This window comes from Oncorhynchus masou, chromosome 28 (assembly GCF_036934945.1).
Source record: "Oncorhynchus masou masou isolate Uvic2021 chromosome 28, UVic_Omas_1.1, whole genome shotgun sequence".
Lineage (NCBI taxonomy): Eukaryota > Metazoa > Chordata > Actinopteri > Salmoniformes > Salmonidae > Oncorhynchus > Oncorhynchus masou.
Window position 1 is genome coordinate 38,270,455 of NC_088239.1, and position 21,450 is coordinate 38,291,904.

The 21,450-nt window shown below is 39.7% G+C and overlaps 1 protein-coding gene across 1 annotated transcript in view; it reads left to right on the forward strand.

Annotated features, from left to right (window-relative positions):
• Positions 1-475: 475 nt before the first annotated feature.
• Positions 476-21,450, forward strand: part of LOC135517555 (WW domain-containing adapter protein with coiled-coil-like) — a 70,281-nt gene continuing 49,306 nt past the window's right edge. The window contains exons 1-4 of the mRNA XM_064941967.1: positions 476-685; positions 880-913; positions 1,785-1,977; positions 13,809-13,903. Of these exons, the coding sequence (XP_064798039.1) occupies positions 645-685; positions 880-913; positions 1,785-1,977; positions 13,809-13,903 (363 nt within the window). The 5' untranslated portion in view covers positions 476-644. The remainder of the gene's footprint in view (positions 686-879; positions 914-1,784; positions 1,978-13,808; positions 13,904-21,450) is intronic.

Genomic DNA, 21,450 nt, shown 5'->3' on the forward strand with positions numbered 1-21,450 from the left:
GGCGTATGGAGTCACATATGAGCTAAATCTGTATCAAACCTGGGTTTCTTATTGAAATGGAAATTAGATTTGACATAGAAGTACATTACACGACATACAATATATTAGGTCAAAATATGTGTTAATGCACTTCCACAAATACCCAGCAGACAGCACAAGAGATCCACAATTAGAACCAGGGAGATTGTTTTGAGTTCATACTCGAACTACTAGATTACCTACCAACTACTCTGAGAGTGTATTTGTGAAAAAATGTGACAGACATGCTAGTAGGTAATAAACCTATTTTGGTGCATGAAAATGCCACTGAAGTGTGCTGTTCTAAAGTAATCCGTGTTGTTGTTTTTCTGAACAACTTTGCAGCATCTCAAAAAAAATCGACAACCGGATGATGGCAGTCGAGTTTAGCGCCGCAGTGTCCCGGATGTAGTAGTGGGAGGGGGGACCTGCAGGCTGAGATTCACCTTTCGGTAGATAGGGGCATAGCTAGTTGGTGTGCGCGCGAGTGGGAGATGGACCGAGAGCGTTCTTCCGATTAGCAACTGAAATACTCAGAACTATTAAAATAATATAACAGGTTGCTGAAAGAAAACATAACTTAGTCCATCTTTCACATCCAATCCACACACACTAACACGGCATTGATGGTAATGTATGCAAGGAAACAACCGAGACTCAGCGATGGGTAAACAGCTCTAACGTTACTTCTATTCAGTTTTTTCTTCTCAGTTTTGACAATCCGCCATTTTTATTGCAATAAAAATAAGTAGAAACTTATGGAAGCTATTCAGCTGTTGCAGATTATTGAACTGTTTTTGTTTTGTTTTTTTTCATTGATGTTTGAGATCATCTTTACAACCTGTTTCTTATTTTTTTTAGGTGCAACGACCGAAGGGATTCACAGCCCTACCAGGTACTTGTTAGCTAGCAAAAATAAGATTAAAATGGATACTCTAGTGCAGGCTTCTTGAGTACTACAGGCCTCGGTGCGGAAAATCGCAAAGTAACGAATTTCCTTTGGGTTTGAACAAAAAACAATGCTGTATGTTGGTTAACATTACAATTATGACTGGTAGATTGTATACATAATTTAAACGTCGAATGTTGCTTTGTGAACACATTTACTAGCGAGTTTTATTGGAGCCCATAGTTAACTATAATTCCGGCCTATTCGTAATGTCACAGTTTGCGCGATATAAGATTAAGTAGCAAAGTTCAGAAAAATAAATGTAGTTAACTAAATAAACTTCATGTTGGTAACACCCAAATACTATAATAAATTAGGTTTTCTTTGAAATTAAGAATTAACGTTAGTAGCTAGCTATATATGGTCCATTAACGCTAACTAATGTTAGCTAACGTTATATGATAAGACAGAAAAACACTTGAATTAGCTGTCTCCCACATCTATTGATTTCAAAATGTGGCGTTACACCCCACGTTTAGTTTGAGTCTTACATGCGCAGGGTTTAGCTAATCAATTGTCATTGCCCATCCATGGAGCCAATAGCTTGTGACGTAGCCACAGCTGATCTAGCTAACTACAAGATTAAGTCACGACTTTTTAGAATTTGCAAGATCTTGTAAACACATTTTCATGGCATGCGTATTATTTGGCTGCATAATTTTGGGGCTAATAAGCTTTTGTGCTATGCAACTTGTAATGATATCACATTCACAGACACTCAGTCAGACGTCTAGATTCAGCTCGAGCCTTTCGATCGATCATGGCTCTGAATCGATTGCCGTTCCAGAATCTATTTTTGTTTTTGATTTGTTTTCAGACTCTCAAGTACTCATCGAAGAGTCACCCCGGTGGTGATCACCGCCATGACAAGATGCGAGACACCGCAGATGCCACTCCACCATGTAAAATGCTTCGGCGATCTGACAGTCCTGACAACAAACACATTGACAGCACGGGGCATGGCAGGGCAAAGGCAGTCCACGCGCAGCGGGCCAGAGAGAGGGATGGAGGTGAGAAATGCATATAAGATCTTTAAAAAAAAAATTCATGTAGCTAACCACCAGTGTCTGTTAGTTTCTCCTTATACAAATTTTACTACTGACATGTATTCTGCTATTAATTTGTTAAGCTGTATGGTGTAGGCCGAGTCAGAAATATTATGTTGCTAAGATCAAGCATACATGTAAGTCGCTCTGAGTGTCTGTCTGCTAAATGACTAAAATTTAAATGTAAACAGTAGTTTCTCTCAAATGATGTTGCCATTATAGATCTGAAGTGCAAGGCAACAGCTCTGTCTAGTCACATGCCTAGTCACATCTTTAAAGATGCACTACGCAGAAATGGCTCCACCATTTCCTTGTTGCTAAAATACAATTAGTTTGCCTAATTTCAGTTTTGTCAAAACAAGCAGTCATTGTGTAGAGCATAATAGAACCATCTAAACCGCTGGGAAATATATTTTCCAAAACCAAAAGTGTTGTATATTCAGCTGTTTGTGTACAAAACCGAACGTAAAAGACAAAAATGAAACTTCTGAACGGGAAGCATAGAAATAGCACATAGATGGTTTAATGACACACTTATTGGAAGTGAAAGACTGCACAGTGCCTCATGTGCTGCTTAGTATATCTATAAGAAATCAAGTCCAGCATATCAGCCAGGACAACACATGTAATAAATCATGGCAGAGGTGTAAATCATAAGAAAGATCATCTAACAAATCAGAAGTTTATGTCTAAACCTAGAATCATATTCGTATCCTCTCGCTTCTCTTGTTTTCTGAGTTTGGGCTCTGAATGAGGTTCATTATCCCTGGTATTTTGATCTTGAATTGAACACTTAAGTTACTCTACCTTCTGCATTGTCAAACAGTAGTCGGGTGGCACTCTCTAGGATAGGTAAGACTAGACAATATTCTGAGTGCTGTGGTGAAACTCGACAATTATGTCAGATTCATGAAAACTAGCTAACTGGCGGAAGCCAGCTCTGTAAAGCATCTCCTTCTTGAACTAGCACTTCATTTCACTGTCTACACTAGTCAGCCTGCTCATTGTACACTGATACACTCATATGCTTACCTAAAACAGTTGTGCCTTGTTACAGATTTGATGTGATATCTGTTAGCATTGTGTTTTTCATCCCAATTCTAAATATGTCTATAACCAACAATTTGCAAATGTACACTATTAACATTGACTAGTTTGGTCAACTATTAGCCTCTATTTGGATGTAGCTTCTTTAACCATTGACCAAACTGCTAATGTTTCATTGTAATATTCTTTTAAGAATAGTATTCACACACCAACTTTGGAGATTTGGTCATGAGATAACAGCAGTATGGTGCTCAACCTTCATTTCCCATTGTACTGTACTTCTGGTCTGCTCTGTACCTGGTTAAGTCTAGCTGTGCATTATTTAAGCCTATTTACTGGCAGTGTGTTTGCCTATTTCTTGCAGGGCCTAAAATGAACACCTGTACAAATGCGGGTAGATTTTGTCATTGGCGGGTAAGATGTCTATTTCACCCACCACGTTGGCGGCATTTCACTCTAATTTGTGAATTAAAGTAAATGCTGCAGTAGCTGTTTTCAAAGTATTTCTGCGGCCTTGTTTCATAGCTGGTAAATTAATTGCACAAAGTCAAAGAACTATGAATCCTACTATAGCCTATCCACCTGGTGCTGCAACACTGCCTGGCTTGGGTCTGTGCGCATGTGAAGAGCTGAGTGAGATACATTCTTAGAAGCGCTGCGCACGGGTACAAAAGTTGGTCTGATTTACTTGTCTACTGAAGTGACACTGCCCTTGTGTTTCTTGGCTATTTACATTGTATTGTTAACAAGCTAGGTTTTTCAATGTTGGAGTTTCAACTGTTAGGGAAGAGAAGACGACTCAGGCACAAACATGACATTTCCACGGTAACCTCCCACAGGTGAAATGTTTGTTTCTGATCTTTTGGTTAACTTCTCAGTGATCCCTTCACGCGCCAATCCCGTTAACACCCAGTGAAATAGCAGCGCGCCAAATTCAAAAACTGAAATACTCATAATAATTAATAAATCATACAAGTGTTATACACCGGTTTAAAGATGTACTTCTTGTTAATCCAGCCACTGTCAGATTTCAAAAAGGCTTTATAGCAAAGCAAACCATGCTATTATGAGGACAGCACCCGATCAAACATACATATGAAAATCATAATTCAACCCACCAGGCACAAAACAAAAGTCAGAAATAACATTATTCATGCCTTACCTTTGAAGATCTTATTTTCTTGGCACTCCAATATGTCCATTAAACATCACAAATGGTCCTTTTGTTTGATTAATTCTGTCGTTATATCCCCAAAATGTCCATTTATTTGGCGCGTTTGATTTTGAAAATACACGAGTTCCAACTCGCGCAACATGACTACAAAGTATCTAATAAGTTACCTGTAAACTTGATCCAGACTCTTCAAACAACTTTAGGTATTTTTTTAACGTAAATAATCAATACAATTTAAGATGGGATAAACTGTGTTCAGTAGCGGATAAAAACAAAGTGGAGTGAGTTTTCAGGCTTTCAGCCTCCAACAAACAGTACACTTCACTCGACCCTCATTCTGAACTGCCTTGCTTCTTAATTTCTCAAAGGAAAAACAATCTCTAAAGACTGACATCCAGTGGAAGCGATAGGAACTGCAAGCAAGTGTCTTAGAAATCCAGGTATCCATAGAAATCCCATTGAAAAGAGAGTGACCTCAATATTTTTCCGGGATGGTTTGTCCTCAGGGTTTCGCCTGCCAAATAAGTTATGTTATACTCACAGACCTCATTCAAACAGTTTTAGAAACTTCAGTGTTTTCTATCCAAATCTACTAATACTATGCATATCCTAGCTTCTGGGCCTGAGTAGCAGGCAGTTTACTTTGGGCACACTTTTCATCCGGACGTGAAAATAGTGACCCCTAGCCTTAAGAAGTTTAAGATTCAGGTCACAAATTAAACAATATACCACGTTACTTCTTACTAGTAATACATTTATTGTTTTAGAAAAATTAATAAGCATGTTCATCTATTTTTTTGTGTGTTTTTGTTGGTGCAATTTTAGGGAAAAAATCTGGGGGGAAAGATATGAGTGTCTGGTAGCTTTTTAAATCTATCTGCCACAGTGGCTGGTGGGCTTTGGTCACTATCCAAAATGTCTGCCCTCTTTTTCCCTACCCTGACTGGAAATCGGTCGTTGTTTGTCTTTATCCACAATGAGAATGGCATAACCAACCTAACCTAGCCAGACATGTATGAACAGTGAAAGACCAGTGTATAGATTTGTTTACTTCAATATCATGCTGAACATCTGTGGCACATACGCTATATGCAAGGGACATCTGGACCTGTATTCATCAAGCATGTGCGATTATGAGTGCTGGCCTAGAATCGGGTCTCTCCTGTCCATGTAATCTTAGTCATTACGATCTAAAAGGCAAAACTTATTGTGTATCATCACTCTTCTGAGAGACTTTATACAGGCCCTGAATTAAGCCCCATTCTAAGTCAGTGCACACTGAGTTCTTGCCTGTACCATACAATGTAAATACTACACAGTAGGAAGCATGCCTAATTACATATGATTAAATTAATTACTGTGGTTGGCTCATCATTCACTGAACAAAATTATAAATGCAACATTTTAAATTGTTGGTCCCATGTTTCATGAGCTGAAATAAAAGATCCCAGAAATGTTACATATGCACAAAAAGCTTATTTCTCAAATTGTGTGTCGCGTCCACGAGCGTTGCAAAAATATATGTCAAAATCCATGTTATTCAATTATTGCACACGACGAGCATCTGCGTTGCCAAGGGCTAAAATAGAAGTCATTACTATTTCTGACGCAGATCGCACTGCAAGTCCTGCCTCTCCCATCTCCTCATTGGCTTACAGAAGTAGGTACCCACGTGCCATCTCCTCATTGGTTATACCCATGTGGGTGATTGAAAGACTGTTTTGCCGGTCGTCGTGGTAATACTATGAAAGTTTAGATGCCAATCGCCATATAAGTTCAAAGATGAAAAGGCCTGGAAGGAGGAGAGATGATTAGAAACGATTTGGTTGACCATTTTCTGTGTGGATTAATTGTCGGAGTAGAGGACCTTGTGCAGTTTAGGTAAAATAACTCAATGTTTATATCCCAGGACAAATTAGCTAGCAACGGCAAGCTAGCTAAATAGGACAAATTAGCTAGCATGTGCAAGCTAGCTAGATAAATTGCCATACATGTTTAATGCTTTTCAACCTGTCCCCAAATTAATGTAATTGGTTCAGAGTTTGTTTTGATATTTTAACCTGTGTGTCATGATCCCGTTTTGTGTGGGAGGACAAAATACATTTATGCGCGCGCAGCAGGTTTGGGTTCCGTGTCAGTGAGCATTTCTCCTTTGCCAAGATAATCCAGGTGTGGCATATCAAGAAGCTGATTAAACAGCATGATCATTACACGGTGCCCCTTGTGCTGAGGACAATAAAAGTTACTCCACAATACTAACCTAAATGAGAGTGAAAAGGGGGCCTTTCTAAAATGTGCAGTTTTGTCTCGCAACACTGTCCTGTGTGGCTCAGTTGGTAGAGCATGGCACTTGCAATGCAAGGCTTGTGGGTTTGATTCCCAATGGGGACCAGTGCAACAAAAATATGGACATGTATGCACTCACTACTACTATACGTCACTCTGGATAAGAGCATCTGCTAAATGACTAAAATGTAAATGTAATGCCACAGATGTCTCAAGCTTTGAGAGAGTGTGTAATTGGCATGCTGACTGCAAGAATGTCCTCCAGAGTCCAGAGGATGGAATGTTCGTTTCTCTACCTACATCGTTTTAGAGAATTTGGCAGTACGTTCAACCGGCCTCACAACCGCTTTCTAGGGTTAAAGCGTGGTGTGGGCAAGCAGCACTGATGTCAGCTTTATGAACAGGGTGTCCCATGGTGGGGTTGTGGTATGGGCAGGCATAAGCTATGGACAACAAACATGATTGCATTTTATCAATGCACGTTTGAATGCACAAAAACACTGATGTGATCCTGAGGCCCATTTTCTTTACGCGTATCTGACCAACAGATGCATATCTGTATTCCCAGTCATGTGAAATCCATAGATAAAGGCCGTATGAATTTATTTCAATTGACTGATTTCCTCATATGAACTGTAACTCAGTAAAATCAATGAAATTGTTTTATTTATGTTCAGTGTATTTATTCTAGGCAAAACATGCCTTTGCCATGACATACAAACTCATCTTGTGATATACTCACTTTACTCCTTAGGCCCCTTGTAACTCTCTAGGCTTGTTGCGAGAACAGTTTTTTTTAAAGGTGTGAGTAGTTCTGACAAGTGCTAGGAAATGGCAGTGAATTTCTGATTTGATCCGCTTAAATTATACATGCATTCTTTCCCCAATCTCACTTTTGGTAGGAGCTAACTAGCGTTCACCCCATACTGTTACCAGGAGTTGCAACCGAAAGTATATTCTTGTAAACTATGGAGCGATATGGGACTGGCAAAGATTTTCAGCTTGCAGGCAGAAGCTGGAATAAGTTTGAGTGACAGTGAGCGCTTTGCATAGGCGCTTAGTTTGTTTATGATTTATTTTTTGAAACTAGAAAAAAATGCCTGGATCGTAAAATAACGTAGTTAGCCAGTTTCCATGTTTTTAAAATAACGTTTCTGTTCCGGGACAGTATGGATCACTTTTGTTCCTTGAAATGTTATTTTCCTGTTTGTTGGTTCTGTTCCCTGAACCGGTTCCAACCCCTGATTGGCCCCGTGTGTTTTGCAGCCTGCCAACCCTTCTATCATTTTCCATCATGCCATATAACAAACAATAGTTGGCCACAGCACCTAGACCTACAGCACGGGACAAGGAGTTAACTTGTAGGGCTAGGGCCCTATTAGTATGCTTTTAACATCTAGAAATACTTGAAATGGCTCATCTGACATGACATAATTGTTCAAATCAATGCACTGGCAAGCTTGCTAAAAAACTATTGAGTAATGTCAACTCAATGATCACTTCAATGAAGGAAAGATGCATGTTAGGAGTATTTGAACCGTGCCAAAGTTGGTAGACCTAGACGTTGACAGCTACTTATTGCCCCATAGTGTCTTTCATGCACAGTGACCACAAACTAAGCCTCAAATGTTCTGTTTTTCTTGTCAGCCATGAGGTTTTCAGACTTGTAATGCAGTTTCACCATCTTTAGGGGAGCATAATGAAATCCTTAATTGAATACCTTTTCAGACTTTGCCATGTTAATGTAAAGGCCACAATAGTCTAAAATAGCTGTTCGTTAATATTTTCAGTGTTAGCTTTTGGTACAGTTAAGTATTCTGTGCAAGATGTACCCTTATCAATGAACAATGGAATGAATTACAAGAAATATATTTAAAAAATTAAACCATCCTTCTGTGAGTTGCGTCTGTGGTCTGAAATAAGGCTCCTGCCCATTTCAATTGGTCTCCTAATATGAGTATCTGCCATATTTCTATTCAATTTTGATTATCACAACATTTCTTACAAGGTAATAGTTGACAATGTCACTTTTTTTATATTGTCTTAGTTAATTTTATTATCTGGTGGAACATCTTTTGATAAAGCATACATCCACATCCAAAAAATGCATCGCCTTATTCACCGATTTGTCTCCAATGACAGTGAACATTCAATCTATTCCAGTAATGGAACACCTGATTCAAGTAATCAAGGGCTTGATGATCAGTTGATTAATTTAATCATGTGTGCTTGTACTAGAATAGATAAGTGGAATGGCTGGAGGCACTCTTCAGTCACCTGTTGATACCCTTTTCGTTCGCCTCAGATAATGTTCAGGGTCGGAAATGAACTTTTTGGGCCACCAGCCACTGTGGCCGGTAGATAAAGAAAATCTACCAGCCAAAAATTACAAAACTGAGCGTGCATTCTGTTTCAAAAACAAATGTTTTACTAGTAAAAAGTATTGGGGTATATTGCTTAATTGTATTATTATTAATTTTTTTAACCAAAATATGTTAAAATGCATCATTTAGAGCCAATAATAAAAACAACTTACCAAGAATTAACAAAGTGCCTGCCCTGCCACAAAATGCTGTTTATTTGTTATTAGTTTTGATTTTTGATAAGGAGTACCTGATGTAATCCTAATTAGAAATGTAGAAACACACACATCTAGGAGAACAATGAGTAAATGTTTTTGGCAGTGATCCACCAAGCACAATCATTAGGTGAGACAAATGTTCAGCTGGCCTTTTTAAGGGACGAGATATTACCGAGACTTTCCTTTTGCACTCGCTTGTCTGTGATGAAACAAATCAATGACTGCGATGTCTCCCCAGCAGCAGTCAGTTGCAGCAAACTCAAAGTAATGTTGAAAAACAACTTAGCATGTGAACAAAACGATGTTCTAGCCAAGAAACTTTAGGACAAAGTCATACTTTACTATCCTTTCTCGTCAATTTCAAATCAAATGTAACTATTTGTCACGTGTGCCAAATACAAATGTAGACCTTACCGTGAAACGCTTACGTACAAGCCCTTAACCAACAGTACATTTCAAAAAAGTAAAAAAAATAATATTTACCAAATAAAGTAAAAAGTAACACAATAACCAGGCTATGTATAGGGGGTAACCGAGTCTGCGGGGGATACAGGTTAGTTGAGTTAATTTGTACATGTAGGTAGGGTTGAAGTGAACATGCATAGATAATAAACAGCGAGCAGCAGCAGTGTACAAAACAAATATGGGGGGGTGTTGTCAGTGTCAATAGTCCAGTTCAGCAGTCTTGGCTTGGGGGTGAAGCTGTTATGGAGCCTTTTAGTCCTAGACTTCTCTCTCCGGTACCGCTTGCTGTGCGGCAGCAGAGAGAACAGTCTATGACTTGGATGACTGGAGTCTCTGGCAATTTTTGGGGCTTTCCTCTGACACTGCCTAGTATATAGGTCCTGGATGGCAGCAAGCTTGTCCCCAGTGATATACTGGGCCATACGAACAACCCTCTGTGGCACCTTACGGTCAGGTGCCGAGCAGTTGCCATACCAGGCGGTGATGCTCTCGGTGGTGCAGCTATAGAAACTTTTGATTATCTGGGGACCCATGCCTAATCTTTTCCGTCTCCAGGAAGGAAAAGGTGTTGTGCCCTCTTCACGACTGTCTTGGTGTGTTTGGACCTTGATAGTTCATTGGTGATGTGGACACCAAGGATCTTGAAGCTCTCGACCCTCCACTACAGTCCTGTCGATGTTAATGGGGGAATGTTCGGGCCCGCCCTTTCCTGTAGTCCAGGAAAAGGTCAGCTCCTTTGTCTTGCACACATTGAGGGAGAGGTTGTAGTCTTGGCACCACACTGCCAGGTCTCTGACCCGCCTTTAGGCTATCTCATCATTGTCGGTGATCAGGCTGTTGTTGTCAGCAATGTTAATGTTGTTTGAGTCGTGGGTGTACAGGAGGGATCTAAGTACACACTCAGTGTGGTAGACGTGTTGTTGCCTACCCTTACCACCTGGGGGCGGCACGTCAGGAACTCCAGGATCCATTTGCAAAGGGAGGTGTTTAGTCCCAGGACTATGGGTGGTCTGCTTGAAACATGTAGGTATTACAGATTAGAGGTCGACTGATTAATCGGAATGGCCGATTTTAATTAGTGCCTGTTTCAAGTTTTCATAACAATCGGAAATCGGTATTTTGGGGCGCCGATTTAAAAATAATAATAATTCAATTTTTTTTATACCTTTTATTTAACTAGGCAAGTCCGTTAAGAACACATTCTTATTTTCAATGACGGCCTAGGAACGATGGGTTAACTGCCTCGTTCAGGGGCAAAACGACAGATTTTCCCCTTGTCAGCTCGGGGGATCCAATCTTGCAACTTTACTAGTCCAACGCAATAACGATCTGCCTCTCTCTCGTTGCACTCCACAAGGAGACTGCCTGTTACGCGAATGCAGTAAGCCAAGGTAAGTTGCTAGCTAGCATTAAACTTATCTTATAAAATCAATCAATCATAATCACTAGTTAACGACACATGGTTGATATTACTAGATATTATCTGGCGTGTCCTGCATTGCATATAATCTGACTGAGCATACAAGTATCTAAGTATCTGACAGTGGTGGTAGGCAGAAGCAGGCGTGTAAACATTCATTCAAACAGCACTTTTGTGCGTTTTGCCAGCAGCTCTTCGTTGTCCGTCAAGCATTGCGCTGTTTATAACTTCAAGCCTATCAACTCCCGAGATGAGGCTGGTGTAACCGAAGTGAAATGGCTAGCTAGTTAGCGCGCGCTAATAGCGTTTAAAACGTCTCTTGCTCTGAGCCTTGCAGTGGTTGTTTCCCTTGCTCTGCATGGGTAACGCTGCTTCGAGGGTGGCTGTTGTCGTTGTGTTCCCGGTTCGAGCCCAGGGAGGAGCGAGGAGAGGGACGGAAGTTATACTGTTACACTGGCAATACTAAAGTGCCTATAAGAACATCCAATAGTCAAAGGTTAATGAAATACAAATGGTATAGAGGGAAATAGTCCTATAATAACTACAACCTCTTACCTGGGAATATTGAAGACTCATGTTAAAAGGAACCACCAGCTTTCATATGTTCTCATGTTTGGAGCAAGGAACTCAAAACATTAGCTTTCTTACATGGCACATATTGCACTTTTACTTTCTTCTCCAACACTTTGTTTTTGCATTATTTAAACCAAATTGAACATGTTTCATTATTTACTTGGGCTAAATTGATTTTGAACTATTATATTAAGTTAAAATAAGTGTTAATTCAGTATTGTTGTAGTTGTCATTATTACAAATAAATAAATAAAAATCGTCCGACTTAATCGGTATCGGCTTTTTTTGGTCCTCCAATAATCGGTATCGGCGTTGAAAAATCACTCTCGGTCGACCTCTATTACAGATGTCAGGGAGAGGTTGAACATGTCAGTGAAGACACTTGCCAGTTGGTCATCGCATGCTTTGAGTACACGTCTTGGTAATCTGTCAGGCCCCGTGGCTTTGTGGATGTTGACCTGTTTTAAAGGTCTTGCTCACATTGGCTCCCGAGAGCGTTATCACAGTCGTCCAGAACTGCTGGTGCTCTCGTGCATGCTTCGGTGTTGCTTGCCTCAAAGCGAGCATAAAGGGCATTTAGCTCGTCTTGTAGGCTTGCATCACTCTGCAGTTCACGTCTGTGTTTCCCTTTGTAGTCAGTAATAGTTTTCAAGCCCTGTCACATCCATAGTGTTAGAACCAGTGTAGTATAATTAAAATTTAGTCCTGTATTGACACTTTGCTTGTTTGATGGTTCGTCTGAGGGCATAGCAGGATTTCTTATAAGCGTCCGGATTAGTGTCCCGCTCCAAGCCTTTAGCACGATGCGGATTCTGGTTGGGGTACGTACGGTCGCTTTGGGGATGACAAACTTCTACACGTGGGCTTTGGATTTTTTATTTTAATTTTTTTATTTACTTTTTCCAAGTGTTCCATGTTGCCAACATGGTTGTTGAAATATACATTCTTAATTTCCAACCTTGAGAATGTTCGCATGATGATTTTGCCTGGACAGAATAAACAAAAACATGCTAAATGTATCTCGAGCCAATGGCAGCAGGATGGTTCAGGTATGGACCCGAAAGACATCAGGGCTTGTATTTAGTGTCTGAAACTAGGAGAGATCATCTACGATCAGGTCCTCCCTGTCCATCTAATCTTATTCATTATCTGAAAGGCAAAAATTATCCTAAAACAGTACTCCTCCTCTAAGAGCCATAGGGCTCTAGCCAAAAATAGTGCCCCACATAGGTAATAGGGTGCAATTTTGGACAGAACCCTTGACCTTCAGGAGTTATCCCTTCAAGTTAAATGCTTTTCAGCATCCCCTATTATTCTCACTCTCCACTGTTGATACTGCTGTCAGTACAGAGATACCACAGCTAATCTGTCCTCTGGGCTGTAGCTTGTCTTTTCGTTTCCATCGATATTGGAGTATTTGTGACATAGCATCACCAAACGCAGCAGGTGGAGGAAGTAGCTATGTCCCCGTCCCAAATGGCAACCTATTCCCTATATACTGCACTACCTTTGATCAGATCCCTATGGTCTCTGGTCAAAAGTAGTGCGCTATATAGGAATTAGGATACCTTGGTTCCCTTAGGCTTCTGCCTCTGACTCACACTTGCCGCATGGGACAGGGAGCTCTCTCTCACTCACTCACTCTCAAAAGTTTATAAAATAATCTGAAAAGTTTATAAAAATGGAATGAATTACATCATTCCAAGACAATTTTGTAGCCTCACTTGGGGTAGTTCTGTGCCACTGTTTTTATTTGCCTTGTCAAATGTTTAACTGTGACCTTTCTGTGATGCTTATCTGATTTTGGGGATGCCTCAGGTCTAGCTGCTAGTTAAAATTCTTCTAGAAATAGATTGCCAGATTCAGTTGTGCATTAACAATGTTTCATCAGTAACTTTGTTTACTAACTTGTTATTTTGAGAAGTGGTTTACTTGTAATGTGAATCTGCGTAATATTTATACCCCAAAATAAATACTACAGTGTAGTTTTGATTCCAATTGAGGCACTGGTTTCTTCTTCTGATGGTAGTTGGATGCACTTATCACTCAGCGATGATACTTATTCGGCTGATGTCTGGCTGACGCATTCTAAGCTTACTAAAAAAGTAAGGCTACCTTAAGACAATGTATTATCTTGAGTTTCTGTTACAGACTGAATGGGACAAGTGAAAGGACTTTATTGTTCCATATCTAGCAATATGATACTTGCCTGTTGGTTGAATAAAAACCAACTTTTCTGTTCTTTCTAGGGACCAGTTATTCTCCACAGGAAAATTCACACAACCACAGCACCCATCATAGCAGCTCCAATTCACATTCGAACCCCAGCAAGTCATCAGACGCAGTAAGTACATTACACGCTTACCACCTCTGCGTTGTTGATGTTAAAGCATGGTGGGCTGGACAATGTCCCAATCTCTAATTTTCTCTGAAGTGTACACTTATTCACTTCCCTGCGTGGATTTGAAAGGAAATGATTGGTTTTAAGAAATAAGCTGCTGATGCCTAAAATAGTCCAATGACTTGACATTTGTGGGAAGGAGTGTACAAGTGTACACGTTTCCCTAATCATTTGCTGAACATCTTCAATGTGCTAAATGCGTCAGTCGGTCTCTTGAGTGGGACTCTATAGCCAGACACTGGACCAGACCAGGGTTCGTATGTATCAAGCATTCCAGACAGGGTCCAACATAAACTATTGTCCTGTGGCCTGGGAATAACATGTTAGGCCAGTGGATCTTGTCAGTCACTGACTTGTCCAGGCCAGTAACTTCTCAGCACATTTTGCATTCCAATTTTACATTTACCTGCTCTGTCAGTCTGCCATCTGAAAACCATTGAAGACCACATGCTGAAAAGTCATACTATTTGTATTTGAGCAATATGATTGGGTGGTAAAGCACCACACTCAAAACTTCTTGTTCTCAAGCAGTACATTACTAGTTGACACGCCCATGAGCCGTGCAGAGCAAAAATAAGCATTCATCAATCCACCCGCTGATCATATTTTATTTATTTTAGGTGAACATACTTCCAATAGTCTGTCTAATGTTCATTTTATGCAAAAAGTGTATTGATATCTTTTTTGAAATGCAGATGTCTCATTAAAGGGGCAACATCTTATTCTAAAATGTGACTCGTTTCAGGAAACTAGGCATATGTTGCGTGTCACTACTTCACAGGAGAGCCATTTGAGAGCTTATGTTTTTGATCACAATGTGTTTTGTCAGAAATGCCTTCTGGAACGTGAACTTTAATGTACCTTAACAGACTTGTATACCATCTGTAAATACGAATACTATTAAATTACGAGCCTAGTTGGTTTAGCCACAGAAAAAGTCAGCAACCTTCCTGCTAGCCATGAGTTGGCTGGACATGCTGAGAGAGGAGTTCAGATTGGTCTGCCATATAGCACACTTCTGTCTATTTGAGCTGGTCAGTGTATGTAGGTAATCCGGATTAAAAAATATATATATGTATCACGTCAGTGTTGCTCTCCACTTTCTGGAGGACCGAGTTTTGAAATCAGTGGAATTCGAGTATGATGGCTAAGGAGCTGGAGAAAGCACCTGTCTCCGAATAACATCTTCAAACTAAGGCAACCATGGCATCTGTGACAGGCAGAGGCGTCCATCCATGATAGTCTAGCTATCGGCATTTTTTCCGATTATTATACGTTTCTAATTTTGACGGTCGTTTTCATTTCAAGTTGGTAAACTGTTAGCTTGCGAGAGCGAATTTACCAGCTATCTACTCTGATTTCAGAGCACTCTCGTCTGTGTGCCAGAGCGCAGAATAACTGACAAATTTATGGACGGTCAACCCGTTGAATATGGCCAGTGTCCGTAAACGTTGGCAAGAAAGCACAAATTGTTGCCAGCAGCATAGCTAGCGTCCCACCTGGCCAACGTCCAGTGAGATTGCAGAGCGCCAAATTCAAATACAGAAATATTCATTGTAAAAAATCAGAAAACAAAATATATTTTACATAGTTTTAAAGATGAACTTCTTTTGAATCCAACCACTGTCAGATTTAAAAAATGCTTTACGGCAAAAGCATACCTTACGATTATTTGAGAACATAGCCCAGCAGACAAATCATTACAAACAGTAACCAGCCAAGTAAGAGTTACACAAGTCAGAAATAGAGAGAATTAATCCCTTACATTTGATCTTCATATGGTTGAACTCAGAAGACATACATTTACTCAATAAATGTTCCATTTGTTCGATAGTCTCTTTATATCCCAAAACCTTCATTTTGTTCTCGCTTTTTCTTCAGTAATCCACAGGCTCAAACGCAGTCAAAACAGGCAGACAAAAAAATCCAATTTGTATCCGTGAAGTTCATAGAAATTATGTTAATATTCAATCCTCAGGTTGTTTTTAGCCTAAATATTCAATAATGTTTCAACCGGACAATAACGTTGTCAATATAAAATGTAAACGAGAAAGGATTGTGCATGAAAAAGCTCTGTGACACAGCAGGGTCCACTCATTAAGACTGCTCTTACTCCCTCATACTGTAATGGCATTGAATAGAAAAACTACACACACACATCCTACTTCCTGAATGGATTTTTCTCAGGTTTTCACCTGCCAAATCAGTTCTGTTATACTCAGACACTATTTTAACAGTTTTGGAAACTGTCGAGTGTTTTCTATCCAAATATGCATATCATATCTTCTGGACCCGAGTAGCAGGCAGTTTAATTTGGCCACGTTTTTCATCCAAAATTCCGAATGCTGCCCCTTACCCTAGATAAGTTAAACCTCTGGGATATGTGGGACGCTAGCGTCCCACCTCGCCAACAGCCAGGGACATTGCAGGGCGCCAAATTCAAAACAGAAATCCCATAATTAAAATTCCTCAAACATAGAAGTATTTTACACCATTTTAAAGATAAACTTCTTGTATATCCAGCCACAGTGTCCGATTTCTAAAAGACTTTATGGCGAAAGCACACAACGATTGTTAGGTCAGCACCTAGTCACAGAAAACCATACATCCATTTTCCAGCCAAGGAGAGGGCTCACAAAAGTCAGATATAGTGACTAAATTAATCACTAACCTTTGATCTTCATCAGATGGCACTCACAGGACTTACATCATAAGTGTGTTTTGTTCGATAAAGTTAATCTTGATGTCCAAAAACCTCATTTGAAATTGTTATGTTCAGAAATGCATTGTCTCGAACAAACATCCGGTGAAAGTGCAGAGAACCATATCAAATTACAGAAATATTCATAATAAACATCGATAAAAGATACAAGTGTTATGCATGGAATTATAGGTAAACCTCTCCTTAATGCAACCGCTGTGTCAGATTTCAAAAAGGCTTTACGGCGAAAGCACACCTTGCGATTATGTTAGGTCAGCACCTAGCCACAGAAAAACATACAGCGATTTTCCAAAGAGGTGTCAGAAATAGCGTTATAAATAATCGCTCCCAGGAATCCCAGTTCCACAAATGTTTGCTTTGTTCGATAAAGTCCATAATTTGTCCAAATACCTCCCTTTTTGTTAGCGCGTTTAGTTCACAAATCCAAACTCACGAGGGCAAGTCCAGGCGAAAGTTCAGCCAAAAACGAAGGAACGCATTACCTCTCACGGCCACGCGCATGATTTAGCTCATGGCATTCCGCCAGACACTTGACTCAAACAGCTCTCATTCTCTCCCCCTTCACAGTAGAAGCCTGAAACAAGGTTCTAACGACTGTTGAAATCTAGTGGAAGTCTTAGGAAGTCCAATATAACCCCATAGACACTGTATATTCGATAGGCAATGACTTGAAAAGCTGCAAACCTCAAATTTCCCACTTCCTGTTCAGATTCTTTCTCCGGTTTGCCTGCCATATGAGTTCTGTTATACTCTCAGACATCATTCAAACAGTTTTAGAAACTTCAGAGGTTTTCTATCCAATATTAATAATAATATGCATATATTAGCAACTGGGACCGAGGGGCAGGCCGTTTACTCTGGGCACCTTTCATTAGGCTTATTAGGTTTACCCAATAATAATGCACTTAAACAGAGATTGGGCACGTTATTGCGCACGTTGTTACAAATCAAATATATTGAGGAATTCAATTGACAAAATGGAACTCAATTGATTTAAATATGATAGGCTAAATGGGCCTACATTTTCCAATCTTTTAATGCAGTCATCTGTTTTTAATTTGAAGCATCTTTTATCCTTCACTTATTCGTAACAATTGCAACGACTCTGTATTTGTAGTCGACTTCGTTCTGAAGTTATTGGTAGTCAGACAGATAAACATCATGATTTTAGCGGAGGTCTTTCAATAGTGGCACAAGGTGGCAAAAAAAGCATCTAACGAAGCACTTACCTGCTACGGGTGGTCTGAGGCAGTTGGTAAATAACGAGCGTTTTCAAGTGCAACTTTAATAACGGTGGTTTTGGGAAACAGCTCAGCGATAACGGTGCCCCTAAGAAGGTTCTAACGATGAACATGGCCATAAAATGCTTTTAGGAAACCAGGCCCTTATCAGTTGATCTCTTGTTACTGTGTCAAGCGTGTTTGATACAGACAGCTGCGCGTCTAGGTTCTCCACTACCACCCCCATTGAAATATTGACCTATCAGGGGCATAATTCTAAACAGCGTTTGCCGTGTTTCAGTCGATATTATGGAGTTAATTTGGAAAACAGTTCGCCGTTTTGATGACAAAATTTTCGGTTCGTTTCGGTAGCCAAATGTGATGTACAAAACGGAGCGATTTCTCCTACACAAAGATGCTTTCAGGAAAAACTGAACATTTGCTATGTAACAGAGTCTCCTCATTGAAAACATCCCAAGTTCTTCAAAGGTAAATTATTTTATTTATTTGGTTATCTGGTTTTTGTGAAAATGTTGCGTGCTAAATGCTACTCAAAATGCTAAGCTAGCTTAGCATACTCTTACACAAATTAGTGAATAGCGATGGTTCAAAAGCATATTTTGAAAATCTGAGATGACAGTGTTGTTAAGAAAAGGCTAAGCTTTAGAGCAGGCGCATTATTTTCATTTTATTTGCGATTTTCAGAAATCGTTAACGTTACATTATGCTAATGAGCTTGAGGCTATAACTGTATACAGGTTTTTTTCATAGCCAAACGTGAACAAAACGGAGCGATTTGTCCTACACAAATAATATTTTTTTGAAAAACTGAACATTTGCTATCTAACTGAGAGTCTCCTCATTGAAAACATCTGAAGTTCTTCAAAGGTAAATGATTTTATTTGAATTATTTATTAGTTTTTGTGAAAATGTTGCTGGCTGAATTCTAGGCTTATAGCTATGTTAGCAATCAATACTCTTACACAAATGCTTGTTTAGCTATGGTTGAAAAGCATATTTTGAAAATCTGAGATGACAGTGTTGTTAACAAAAGTCTAAGCTTGATAGCAAATATATTTATTTCATTTAATTTGCCATTTTCATGAATAGTTAACGTTGCGTTATGCTAATGAGCTTGAGGCTATAAATAGAATCCCGGATCCGGGATTGCGCGACGCAACAGGTTATCTGGATTTTTACGAATTATCTTTGAAAGACAGGGTCCTGAAAAAGGAACATTTTTTTGCTGTGTTTATATGTCATTTGATATCTTTGTTAGCCTACATTTTCATTTGATAAATAAATATAGATTATTTAAATATATCAATTGACTTGATTTCGTAACACATTTCAAATATGGACAGTCCAGGGATATTTTACCCCCGATCTTGATAAAAATTATTTTGACAATTATTTTAAAGTCTTGTATTTGATTGATTAAATTGGAAACAAATGAAATAAGGGTAGGCTTCACCAGCATTAGTTTTCCATTCATACGTGTCGGGTAAATTGTCACAGTACATTTGCCTTGGTAAACGAGAAAATACTCTTTCAGTGGTCCAGAATGATTGTCCAACGGATAGATAAATTGTCCCTTCGACTTCTCAAAAAGTAGGTCTTTGATAGCAAGCAGGACCAAGGTAACACCGATATCAAGTGAAAACCTACAGGGGGAAACAGTCTTATGCTTCTTTCAGCTGCTAGGCTAATTCCTCTTCTACTTTTGTTTTCATTTAAAAGATGTTAAGTGTGTGTGTCAAGTGGCTGGCCTCTTCAGTCAGTAATGAGCTGTGAAGCTGCTGTCTTGGATGAGATCATGATCATTGGTTTCCCAAAGAACGGAGCCTGAACACGGCCTTGCCGTTCTTTATTGTTGTCGATAGACCCGAGTCCCTAATTATTGGATGACATTGAACATAATTCAAGTGTTTGTCACTTGTCAAAAATAAAGATCAGCAAAATGTATTTTATTTAACTTTATTATATTTAGCTGACTGGTACCATGCACACCATTACTCAACAGGCCTGTGAATACAACAAATTTGTATCTGTCGTCCCTGGGCAGGTGGTTTTCTGAATCAGGAAACATTATTGCCATGCTACCAATGTTGCTAGGAATTTGTCTTGGGTTTTGTACATGGAAGCATCCACCTCAACAATCACAAAAACAGCAATATTTTGAAATCTTGAGAAGCGTTCCTAGTTGTCAGTTGGGTTAGCCAGCATCCGTCCCTCTGTCTCATCTCCCAACCAGCCCTGGTATCGGAGCCAAACCTTCATGCCCAGATAGACCCACACATCTTTTACATCTCACATTGCAAGCTCTTGCATCAGATCTAATCCCACTCTTGCTGCGGTATATATTTTTTGCCTCAACTTTTGATGGGATAAAATGCAGCGTTGTATTTTTATCCTATCCTTACTTAATTGTCCCTTCTCATGCTCTTTCCTTTCCCGAATGTCATCTTCTTGCCAAATGTCCTCTCTCTCTCTCTTCTCTCTCTCTCTCTCTCTCTCTCTTCTCCTCTCTCTCTCTTCTCTCTTACCTAAATGTCTCCCTCTCTCTCTCTCTCTCTCTCTCTCTCTCTCTTACCTAAATGTCCTCCCTCTACCTCTCTCTCTCTCTCTCTCTCTCTTACCTAAATGTCCTCCCTCTACCTCTCTCTCTCTCTTACCTAAATGTCCTCCCTCTACCCTACAGGGCCTTCATAAAGTATTCAGACTTTTCCCACATTTTGTTACTCTGAATTTAAGATGGATTCCACTGAGACTTTGTCACGGCCTAAACACAACACCATATGCACAAAAAAAGAGGTGTGTGTAAATATATACGCACACACGCGTATGGTAGCAGGGTAGCCTAGTGGTTAGCGCGTTGGACTAGTAACCGGAAGGCTGCAAGTTCAAATCCCCGAGCTGACAAGGTACATATCTGTCACTCTGCCCCTGAACAGGCAGTTAACCCACTGTTCCTAGGCTGTCATTGAAAATAAGAATTTGTTCTTAACTGACTTGCCTAGTTAAATAAAGGTAAAATAAATAAAAAAATAAAACACAGTGGGCAAAAAAGTATTTAGTCAGCCACCAATTGTGCAAGTTCTCCCACTTAAAAAGATGAGGCTTGTAATTTTCATCATAGGTACACTTCAACTATGACAGACAAAATGAGGGAAAAAATCCAGAAAATCACATTGCAAATTATGGTGGAAAATAAGTATTTGGTCATAACAAAAGTTTATCTCAATACTTTGTCATTGCCAACAAAGGGTATATAACAGAGGTCAAACGTTTTCTGTAAGTCTTCACAAGCTTTTCACACTGTTGCTGGTATTTTGGCCCATTCCTCCATGCAGATCTCCTCTAGAGCAGTGATGTTTTGGGGCTGTTGCTGGGCAACACAGACTTTCAACTGCCTCCAAAGATTTTCTATGGGGTTGAGATCTGGAGACTGGCTAGGCCACTCCAGGACCTTGAAATGCTTCTTACGAAGCCACTCCTTCGTTGCCCGGGCGGTGTGTTTGGAATCATTGTCATGCTGAAAGACCCAG